General features: G+C 38.6%; 1 protein-coding gene across 2 annotated transcripts in view; it reads right to left on the reverse strand.

Moving 5' to 3' along the window:
• Pde1a (phosphodiesterase 1A) overlaps positions 1–12406 on the reverse strand; it is a 201019-nt gene that overhangs the window by 45218 nt on the left and 143395 nt on the right. For both annotated transcript variants that reach the window (XM_052182786.1, XM_052182787.1), the window contains exon 7: positions 3344–3444. In XM_052182786.1, coding sequence (XP_052038746.1) covers positions 3344–3444 — 101 coding nt within the window. The remainder of the gene's footprint in view (positions 1–3343; positions 3445–12406) is intronic.

A 12406-nucleotide genomic window follows, 5' to 3' on the forward strand; every position in this document is an offset into this window, starting at 1 on the left:
GTAGAGTAATTGGAAAGGACTCTCAGATTGACAAAATGCCTTTATAACATTGCCTGTGGACAAACCTGTGGACCATTTTCTTGATAAATGGTTGGTATGGGAAGGCTCTTCCCTTTATGGGCAGTGCCTTCTCTGGGATGACGGTTGTGAGTTGTATAAAAAGTTCTTGCCTCTACATTCCTGCCTTATGTTCCTGTACTGACTTCGTGCAGTGAAAGAGTAACCTGAGACTTGTAAGTTGAAATGAACCCTTTCCTTCCCAAGGTGTGTTTTATCACGGCAATATGAATCTCTAAGATTCATATTGGAAACTATCTTGCACAAAATGGACCATCTCTGGCTTTTGATGGATCAAGTTCTAGTTACAACCACGCACTCACCTGTTGCTGAGTGTTTACTGGTGAGCAGGTGAGAACAAACAGAGAAGGAACCAATGTCGTCTCTGAAACAAGTCAAAAATGTGGAAAGCTACACTAATTTGCTTCGCTTTAGTAACCATTTGCTTTTTGTGCCATAAAATCATACTGCCTGCCTTATATAGACATAATATTTTAAAAAGAAGACACCAAAGAAGTATGACATTTATCTCCTGCAAGCAATATATTCAAGAGCATTATCTAATAGTCTACCAGATAAAGCAAGCCTTTCGTTTTGAACTCGGCATAAGAGAATTGGCCTGTTAGTCGCTAGAATAATCACTGGCTCTTAGGCATCCTGCAGTCATAAAAGCAAAACTGTGTGTGGGTCCAAGTAACCTCACATATCTTCTAACAGTCTCACAACTTAAAACTCACTTAACTAACAGATTAGTGATTACAGGATCCTCAACACAAAGGAAGGTCATATGTAATTCATATTTGAGGGATAATTAAATTAATATTAACTGAACAACATGTGTTTCCAGAAGTTTGCCAAGGTCATAGGAAACCCACACATAGGTTTTCCCACAACCTCATTTGTATCATGTGAATCCAGACCTATCTATAGTAGGATTTTCAGGGCTATTAAATGCTGCAGCAATGAGTAGCACTTCCTTTCTGAAAAACAAGTTAAGCTGTGTTTTTTAATCAGATTTAGCATAGCAAAATATGTATGTACGGCTTTGTCTTATAAATCCAACTAGCTTGCTGAGAATACAGCGTGCTCTCAATGCTTGATGGTCCTTTACTGCTAAGAAAAGAACAAGACTCTAAGCAACGTGTAGTATCCATGGAAACGTGTACTCGTCATTTGCTGTTCACAAAGGGAACATTAATTCCATTTATTTACACTTTCAAGGATTTCATGCATTATAGTATCATGAGGGAATTCACATGCAGCCTTGCTTATTTTGTTTATACAGTAAATGCATCTCCATTTTTACAAAAGCCTGATAAATCCAAATAGCATGAGCACTATAAGATAAAATAGAATGAATGTTGTTGGTGGCATTGGCCTTATTTCTCCTTTAGCAATGTGAAGGTAGCACCGTGAATTTAAAATGGTTTATTGTTGTATGATTTTTTGTCATTGAAATAGTTTCCTTTAATAGAATTTTCAAGTTCATGTAGAATGAATCTATTAAGTTATGAATCTTGGGAGACAGTTTATATGAAATCAAGTAAAATATAAGACCACAGTCATCTTTATTATTTCTTACTAGAAATGAGGAAAATACTACTTTTTCCTTCCACCACCCTTATTTCTCTCTTCTCCATGTGGTATCTTTCTTTCCCTTACCTAATCCCTACGCCTTCTCTGGCTTCTCCAAAAACCAATGCTTAAGTAAGTTAGGTCTGTCCACCATACTGTAGGTGACTAGTGCAAGAGCAAAGACCATGCAGTACCCTGAGGCAGCACTGGAGAAAGCCACTTTGCTCTTCAGAACAGAAAGGGCAAGGAGTGCTCACTGGTTCTGGGTCACTTGCCTCCCTCTCAGCCCTGGAACTGTTGGCTTATACAAAGCCCAGCTCAGTATGACCTGTCATTTAAATACTCCTTGTTATGGATTCTGTGGGTACAAAAAGTCTCTAATAAGCAACCTTGATATAAACAGTCTTCTTCTCCCTGGAGTCAGAATACAATAACAGGAAAGGTGTTTTCCTTACAAAGTAAGCTAATAACATTCCTACTTTATAACCAGATCACAAAGTTCTCCTTTCCCGGTGTTTCTCTGTCACTCGGGGGGGGGGGGGGGGGTTGACAAAACAACTTTACATTTTCACTGAGTGGACTTTTCCTGTTGATCAACTGACCACCCACACCATTTGTGGCTTTAACAGTTTGGACCCACCCTTTGGGTGTCTCTTGTGGGAACAGGGTTCTGTAGTCATTTGACTGAGTCTGCCCCTCTTCTCAGCTCCACAATCTCAGCACTGCCATGCACTGACTGTGTATTTTCATAGGTTGCTTCATCCTAGTGATTTTAGTTTTATTTTTTTAAATATATCTTGAGATACAAACGGGATAATCTATATGTTGAATTTCAGTCATCTTAGGTTACCATTAAGTTTTAAAATGCCTACTATTGTAATAGACTGCGTGTTTCCTCCCAGTACTAAAGCAAAAACTCCTAATGTCTGAAATATTAGTTGTTAAAATATTTCTATTAAAATTTTAAAGGAATCAACCACATAAAACTAGCACATTTATTTAATAACTCCACTCATGGTCTTCTAATAGGTGACTGTAACAATTGTGGTAGGACCATACTATGTAATATTATTCAGATATCAAGAATATAAATGAGTTGCCAAGACATGAGGAAATGCAGAGGAGCCTTTCACATATGTTGCTGAGTGGGGGAAAAAATCAGTCCAGGAAACATACTAACTTCAACATGACACTTTGGAAAAGTTAAAAGTAGCACAACCTTTAGAAAAAAAAAAGCAAAGAAGATGAGATGCTTAAATCATTAAAGCTACAGAGAGGTTCATTAGACATTTATCAAAACCCATAGAAATTACAAACAGAATCTGAGCCCTAAAGAAAGGCTAGGATTTTAATTAATAATATATCAATATTAACTCATTAACTGCAAATAGTACTCTTACCAAGTCAAGCTGTGTACATTGGTCCTGATCATAGGACAAAACTGTAGGGTGGCTGGGTTGACTCTACAGAAACTTTGAGTCCTATGATTACTTTTCTATAAATCTAAAATTGCTCTAACAAATGGTTTATCAAATAAAAGCAGATTTGAATTGGCACATACCCATTGCTCGTGGAAATGGGTTTCACAAGGACGCTCATTGTGTTGATTTTATCATGTACTTTGACCATAGTTATCTTCTTTGCCCTGCCTTTTTAAGAGAAATAGGTTTTAAATTTTCACTTGTTAACGCTAAGATTTCATGGCACTTACCTTGTCTGAATATGGAAGTTGTTTGTTGTCCCCGTATGCTCATAATCATGAATGGCAGCTGCAAAGACCATTGCTAAAATTTCCAGTTCAGTGAGCCAGTGCTGGCAAAGGAAGAAAGCACACTGTCACATTCAACGTCTCCATTATCATTTCTTGTTATGGGGACATCTTTAGTGTATGTAGAATGCACAATTGTGCAAAATAACGCTCTTTGCTTTCATATGAATTTCCCTTCTCACTCCATTAATTATGAATAATGGATGCTTTATGAAACCAGTGATTGTGTCATGCTTTGTAAGTTCAAAATTTAAAATTCAAAATATGATTGTCCTTGCTACTTGGAAAAGAAGTCATTTTTCATCGTTTGAAATGTTGACTCTAACTGGATTTTGAAATTACAAGCTTACTAGCTTGGTATCATATGATGTAAATTATAATATAGTGGTCTTTTAACACAGAGTTCGCCTTCATTAAAAATGTATATTTAGATAATTGTAGAAGGCCATACAGAAGATGCCATAAAAACACATTTCCACTTAAATCAAAAGTACTTAGTTTTTTCCCAGGAGAAAATTTGAAATTTGTTTTTAGACTTGTGAAATAAAATGGTTTCCAAGAATTTGCTAAATTTTGTATGTATAGCACATATATTCCAATTCAGTGAAATTTAATGACAAAGGAAAGAATAATTTCATGTAAATTTAGGTCCATCTATTTCATATGCACTGCTATATTTAATAGAATAATTTAATTAATTGTTCATTACTCACTTCTATTAACACACAATAACACATATGACAATTAAAAATAAATACAACATAATAAAATAAAATTCTCATGTCTGAATTCTCCTATGCAGTTGCCTAGACACGTTTCACATGATTACTAATCACATGAGTCAAGTGTTTACATGGCTTAGACAACAGCTAAGACACAGTTTTCCACCATTTATTCTTTTGGACAGTCCTACAAGAAAACAGTATGATATTAGGAGAAAAAGTTTTAAAGTGAGATGGAATTTTCTCTTGGATATTTTTCATACATTTGAAACACACAAAGACCTAAAACATAGACCTACACACATGCCCACACATGTATATGCACTTACACATATATATGTATATACACATACACATTATGTACATGCCCATATATGTATGCACATACACATATATACTCATATGCATACATACATATGTACTTATACATATACACACATGCACACACAAGTCCATATATGCATACATACATATACACATAAACACACACACACATATATATATGCACACACATGCCCATACATGTGCATGCACACAAGACATATATACTGAAATACATATGTATGTGTACATTTGTACACATAAATACATATGTACACATGTGCAAATACACAGATATGCACACACCACACATATACACACAAATACACATACATACACACACAAGAAAAATACCAAATGACCTTTATTGTACTTTGTAAGAGGTCACAGGATACAGGTACAATCTAAGCACTGGTAAACAGGCTTGACTATGGCAATGGATTTGGAGGAAAAAGATGTCTGAAAGCAAAGGTCCTTTACATAGAAACAGTAAATGGAGAATGATAACACATATTATATTTATATAATTAATATGATTGATGTGATCTATATTGAAACAGAGTTGTCAATAGCTCTACTATGTTTGAAAGCCAGATTAAATGAGACTAAAGAGAGGATGAGGAGTATGAAACCAACTGATGCTCTTCTTTCATTAAAGTTAATGGATTTGGATTTTGTATAAAAGACCAGCAGGAGCCACTGAAGACCTGTGAATCAGGAAGGACGAGCTAGTGGGTCCTGACTCTCAGAGCTTACTGAGCTGTGTTCTCTCACTAACAACAGAATTTGGCACACTGCAGGAGATATTGTTTGTAGAGCTGAAGCTCATCAGTTTTCATAAGAGAGAAGTAGTGGGGTACAGTGGAAGAGAGCAGATGATCAGTTAGTCCAGTGTGTGAGTCCTTTGTGGGGGAAGTGAGTTGTTTACCTTCTGAGCTACAGATCCAGTTAAAATGGAATTAAAGAGTATTTCTCCATGAGCTTTCAGAAGTTTAAAGTAAATTCATGTGCTGTTCTATCAAAGCCTTGTCCAATAGCTAAACACAAAGCAAATGGCATTCTCCTACAGTCATTACTTTATGCTGCAAAGCATTAAATCTAGATGATGAGAGCTAGCATGTCCTAACTGATGGCACTTGTCGTATGACAGCTCTGTGCGTAGGCAGTGACATTCAGAGCTAATGGGACTTTGTATGACTAGGTGCTTGGTGCATGTACACACTCATTTGAGCCATCAAAAGGAAAGAGGTGACCTCAGTAATAATAGCCTGTGTTACAGACTGACCTGGCACCGAGCCTCTAGAGTCCCATTTCCACTGAATCAATCCATCATGAAATGAGGAAAAATAGAATTTAAAAAGTTTGTACCCCAGCAATCCATTGTTCACTAAAAAAAAAACATGACTCCAAGGGAACAAAAATTACCTATCATCTTCAAACATCTCTTATTGATTATAGTTATAAAAAAGCAGCATTCAGTATCTACTATAATGATATCAAATAGAAAGCTGCAAAGTAAATTTAGAGATGGAATTTAATCACACATTAGCTGTCAAAATTTATTTTAAATGTATTTTCTGTGTTTTCTTAGTTAAACTGTCTCCCACAAAAAGAAGCTTCTCCACAAATGGCACTTAATTATTAATGTGTTCTGGCCTTATTGATTCTCTTTAGATGAGAAATTTTTGGAATACAGAAATCTTTACATTCAAGTGAAAAAATATCTTTTTTGTATTAGTAAAAGCAGAATTTGGAATAACTGCTAACTCTTTCACATCTGATTCATTTATTACTGGTGGTGAATGTCATTAGAGCTGAAAAAGAAAGTTTAAGCTTGTAGACTTTTAAAATAATTCCTGGGGACAAGCTAGGACATACAAGGTCAGATCGTATCATAGTTTTCACATCTGGGGCTCTGCTGGTCCTTGATGGGCAGAAATTCAAAGTTAAAATGAAGAGCCATGAGCAATGTGGATTCTGCACCTCTTCTAAACTGTAAACAGTGTGTGGCCTGGAGGACGACTCAGGCCAACGTATTCTCAAGTGGGCAGTCCTCCTGCTCCACCAGAAGAAAGTACTGATTGATCCTAACAGCTTGCACAGCAATCATAGACAGGACGGGCAAGAGCTGTGGTTAGATAGGCCGTTGAGATTCCATTATTCTTATACTTCTCCTATTTTCCACTCAGCAAATAAATATTTTGTATCTTTATGTTGGCTGATAGCTGAGCTGAGTTCCCTGGAACAGAATCAGCATGCCTGAGGTCACCCAGGACTCAGACAACAAAGGATGGCAGTTTTGTAGATCTTTTCCTTCTGTAGATTGCAGTAAGTTTCATGGTTCAAGACCATTGTCCGTGTTCTAATCATTCAAAAGCAAAATAACTAACTGAATTACCTGGGCATATGAATGGGTAAAAGTTAATAGAACTCTAAGACGATATTCACATTTAAATTGCCATGTATGTATGTGCATATGTGTGAAAAAGTATATGTTTAGTCTGGGGAGAATTTTAGATCAGAAAGTCATATTGACTTGGTTCTTAAAAGCATTTTTTTTTCTTCAGAGCATTTTAAAGGAACATAATTTGAGCCTAAAGTGCTGGGGTTAACACATTTTTTCATCATATTTTTAGAAAAAAAGCTCTAGTAATTCGCTATAATTTTACCCAGAAAGGTATTACATTATAAAAGCTGATAATGATATGGCTTGTATTAACCCTTTTTTTCTTTCAGGTGCTGCACAAAGTGCTTTATAGTGAGGCGTACTGGTTCTTCAGTACTAGCCTGTGACTTGGTCAGTAGTATTAACTACGTCTTCGCAAGGAGTTAATAAAGGCCAAAGCACATTAGAAGTGGCAGATAATGTTTTCAAAGCTGGTGGCAGCCTCCTAACCCACGCTCTTTCAAACAGTATTCCCAAGGAAGCCATTACCACAGACCACGGGCTTCCTGCCACATTTTCTGCAGATTGATCAGAGAAAAATAGAGTCATCCCAAAGTGTGGGAGTTGGCATCTGCCCAGGTCGTGGGTTGCAGATTCCAAAGGGGAGATTGCAAGTTGCCTCTCTTTCTTCTACACAGCTCCTTAGAGAGAATGAAGGTCACCAGTCACCAAGTACAAAGTGCTCTGGGTATGACCTTGCATTCAAAGAGACAGTTGGAGGTACTCTGACATCATTCCACAGAGCGATGGCTCTTTAGTAAATGGATTTTCTGCACATCACTGTCACTGTGGCATGGGTTACAAGTTAATCAGGTGACAAAAGGAGAGAGAGGGAGGCAAGCAGCCTTGCCAACATCAAGTCCCTGCCTCTCTCTCCACTGCTGATTGACTGTCAGGACTGAGGGCTTCCCCTCTGACATTAACGCACAAGAAGCCCCATCACAATCCCTTTCACAGGATGCTCCTCAGAACACCTTGCAGGTGAGAGATGCATTAGTCACCTGATGGCCTTGGCCTGGAACTGGAGTGCTCTAGAAATGTCACTCTGATAAGAGGCCAGCTCAAAATAGCAGGGAATCAACTCAACGCTAAAAGGAGTGATCCAGTCTTTTCCATACCAAATCTGAAGGGTGACAAAGACTGGAACAGGTTTAGCTGGTATCTCCATAGTGCATTTTTGTTCCAATGACCTAAATGTTAATTTGTACGAAAATTAGTGTTGGCCTTCCACTGTGGAAGAAAGCTTGTTAAAACTGCATTTCCAAAACTGTCACGTTGGTAGTGCAATCTCATTTTGACAAAATACTCAACACATTCATGAATTCACTTCACCTGCAAATGTTGTATTCCATTGTAAAATTCACTCTCCCTTTTGCTTTAAATGCAGTTTCTGGATCTTAGTCTAGACAAAATTGGGTTTTCCAGGAGACTAATTTCATAATGGTCACACTAACAGGTGACCTGACTGATATTTTGCTGAAGAATGATTAAAATCGGAAGCCAGGTGCCACACCAATTTTGTTAATAGAAAGGAAGTTACAATCACATTTGTGGTTTTCTCAGGAGTGCCTCTGACCTGCACTAACGGCTTCATTTTCTTGGTATTGTGCCATGAGGCAGGGATGAGTGCTCACAGTTCTCAGGCTTCAGTAGAATAGGAAAGGGCATTTGGTGGATGCAACAAATCTTCGTTGTAAGTCTAAGGTTAAAGAGACGGGGTAGATGAGGGGATGAGGAGGAGAGTGGGGGGACAAGATCAGGAGTAGAGAGGGCATGGGAAAGAGGAATCTGGCAGGGTTGGGTCTCTAGTATGTGCCAGAGACCCAAACTGGGCGTGGGGAGGCCCCAGGGATTCTATGGGGGTTGACTCTAGCTTAGACTCCTAGCACTAGGAGATATAGAGCCTGAAGTGGCCACTTCCTTTACCCAGGTAGGACTCCCAGTGGAGGGATAAAGACCATCCATGAATTGATGACCCAAAACATGTCCTGCCTACAAGATGTGTAGGGACAAAGATGGAGCAGAGAAGGAGGTAATGACCAACACAATAACTGGCCCAAATTGAGTCCAATCCATGGACAAGAACCAACCCTTGACACTATTAATGATAGTTTCATTAATGATAGTTATGCTTGCAGACAGGAGTGTAATTGTCCTCTGAGAGGCTCCACCCAGCAGCCAAGGGAGAGACAAAAACCCATAGCCAAACATTTGATGGAACTCAGGGAGTCTTGTATAAGAGTTGAGGGAAGGACTGTAGGATCCAAAAAGAATAGGGACTCCACAGGAAGCCAACAGAGTCAAATAACCTAAACACCTGGACACTCCCATAGACTGAACCACCAATCAAAGAGTAAGCATGGGTCTGTCCTAGGCCCCCCTACACATATGTAGCAGACATGCAGCTTGGTTTTCATGCAGGTTCCCCAACAAATGGAGTGGGAGCTGTCACTGAGTCTGTTGCCTGCCTTTGGATCCCATTCCCCTAACTGGGCTTCCTTGTCTTGTGTCAGTGGGAGAAGATGTATCTAGTCCTACAGTGACTTGATGTGACATGGCGGTTTGATACCCAAAAGGAGCCTTCCTCTTCTCAGAGCAGAAGGCAAGTGGGTGAATGTGAGAAGGAGCTGTGTGAGAGGGGGTACTAGAAGGAGGGAGTAATATTGGGATGTAAAGTGAGTGTATGAATAAATGAATGAATGAATGAATAAATAAATAAATAAATAGATAGATAAATAAATAAATAGAGAAAAGAAGTCACATGGTGGATTTAAAATTCTCTGCTTTTCCACTAATGTGAACACCTCATATCACATTAGTGTAACCTTTGAACTGCAAAATAAAAGAGGATAAAAGAGGAGGTGTTTATTTGGTTCCCATGTCCTTGCAGTAAACAAAAGAAAACAACAAAATGTGTTTGCACTGAATCATATTGTAAAATGATGAAACTTTGGCTGGGACAGCACTTTTATTTTCTTTTTCAATTTTTTTCACAATTGAGCAGCTATTGAATTAGAGCAAAATGGGCATTGCTTCTTCATCCTCTTTCTCAGAGAGTCAATCAGTTCACTCCCCACTGTAGAATGTGATTTAAATAGATTTTTCATTTCTAGTTAACTTTAAAAAAAAACAAAAAACAAACAAACAAAAAAACTCCCAGTAAATTCAGGAAAGAGGGAAGAGCAAACATTTCAAAGAAAAATCACCTCATCATTAGAGTCAAAACAGAGGAGTGAAATCAACAGGCAAGTGGAGAACCATTAGGAAATGTTTCCCACAGAACAACACTTAGAATGGTCAGGAGGTCCCTATTTCATTCTCATATATCATGCACACTAAAGCAAGAGAAAGCAGAGACTTTCAGAAAGAACTGTGACAATGGAGACTTCTTGAACCAGAAGGATTGAGGGAAACTGGGGGGACTGCACAGGGGTACTCTTTCAAGAGAAACCAAGAATCCTGAAAACCCTTGGGACAGTTTTCAAAGTGCTTTGTCATAGGGTGTTGTGAATGATCCTGGGGCTGTTGTATTTTGATGTTAATTCTGATTTCCCAGGAGGGGCTATCTTGACCAAGGAAGGAGTCAAATACTCAGGTGACTCCTTATGTAACCATCACCTTGTGAATAAAAGAGCCAATCACTGGGTGAGTAGGCGGGACTTCTGGGTTGTACAGAGGAAAAGAGGAAGGAGGAGAGAATTAAGGCCTTTTTCCAACAAGGGTAGTGAGAAGTAACTACAAGTGTCTCCCGGCTTATGTTGAATCTGCTAGGATTTGCCACCAGAGGATTTAGATTTAATATGGCTTACAAGATTAGCATTCTAGTTATTACACCCAGAGATTGAGTTACCATTGTTTCTGAACTAAATTTGTGTGGTGTTTGTCTTCTCATTGTGGCTCAGTTGGGTTCCAGCTGCAAAGCATGGGTTTGCCAGATATGTACCACGAAGGCCTTGGGGGTTTTAAAGCATGGGGCTGGTGTGGCAGTGACCTGCCAAGGGAAATTAGCAAGTCAGATGGAGATGTCTTAGAAGTTCCAGGCTGCCAGGGAGTCTGCTGAGATGATAATACCTGGCTGGAGCCATGTGACCTGTCAGCACCATTCTTTTTAATATTTTCAGCAACAGGAGGGCATTTCTACAACATAGTAAAAATTTAAGCTATTCCTTAAGTATGCATCTGAGCTTCCCACCACCACCCATATCAACAGAGTCACAAGTGTAAGCCATCCTAGACCACAAGCCAAGGGATGTCCTCAATTGTCTCCAGCTAGTGCAATCACATGAAACACCTCCAATGTAAGCCTCCCTGCTGGGACTCCTAACCACAAGCCTTTGAGAGAGAACAACAAATCACCGTCTCAAAATACTGTGTTTTGGATACATTTCTTGCAGAACAGATAACATGGAACACAGGGCAAAAGTGGGATCTGACCCTGAGGCACTGAAGGATCTGCAAAGCTTACGAGACAAAGGAAAACAAGGACGAAACATGTATTTGGTCAATGTGTGAAGAACTGTAGGATAAACCCTTGCACATGGATATTATATGTAGTAGTAAACAGAATTCATTTCAGAATGAGAAAATGCAACTGTGATATTACTTTTCTGCCTTTGTTCATCTTAGAGAATCATGCACCTGCTACAGGTTGACAAGCTCTACGGGACTCTATGCTAAGACCTCAGAGGGTTTTCTTGGGACCCTAACCCTTATCATGCAGAGTGAAGAGCCTGGGGGAAGTTCATGAGTCCCATGTGGACACTAGAATGGTTCTGAAAACCACATTACTAATAGCTTAGCTTTCACCTTTGAGAAGAATTGTAACCCAAGGATTTAGTTTGAAGAGATGCCACTTAAAGACATTAATGACATTGTATTAGTAAACACTGACACATTAAAAAATTGAGAAGGTGCAGGACTGGAGGGTGACTCATGGCCCATCCTCCTCATTGCCCAACATAATAGGTATTTCTTTTCTTTGTTGTATCCTAAGCTGGAAGAAACCACAGAGACTCCCAGACCTCCCACAATCTTCCCTTACTGTTACCCTAATAAATATTTATCTGCTTATTGAATATTTTGTTCATTCATTCATTTACTCTGGTGCAAAATTCAGAAAGGAATGCCAGTAAAGGTTTATCTACAGAATTCCCCTGACCCTAAGGATTTGTCTGTGATTAGTATTGTAAGCACAGAGAAACAGCCCTAAAGTTAGGTGAGCTAGAAAGTGAGGATTTATCCTTAACATATTCTAAAGACACAAGACTTTTTCTCTATGTCAATTATTTTACTTTTTTTTAGTTTTTGGTTGATTCCTGTAAGAATAAAGAATTTACATAAAAAAGAATGTAGAAGCAAGCTCTTCAAGAGAGTATGCTGCATGCCCAGACAACAGAAAATGTACTCAACAGCATATTGGAGGTTCCTTGTCTCACAATGCCATGCCAGGGCATTATATACATAAATAAGTTCTTCTTTCTTCTTCTTCTTCTTCTTCTTCTTCTTCTTCTTCTTCTT

This window comes from Apodemus sylvaticus, chromosome 5 (assembly GCF_947179515.1).
Source record: "Apodemus sylvaticus chromosome 5, mApoSyl1.1, whole genome shotgun sequence".
In the NCBI taxonomy this organism is placed as follows: domain Eukaryota; kingdom Metazoa; phylum Chordata; class Mammalia; order Rodentia; family Muridae; genus Apodemus; species Apodemus sylvaticus.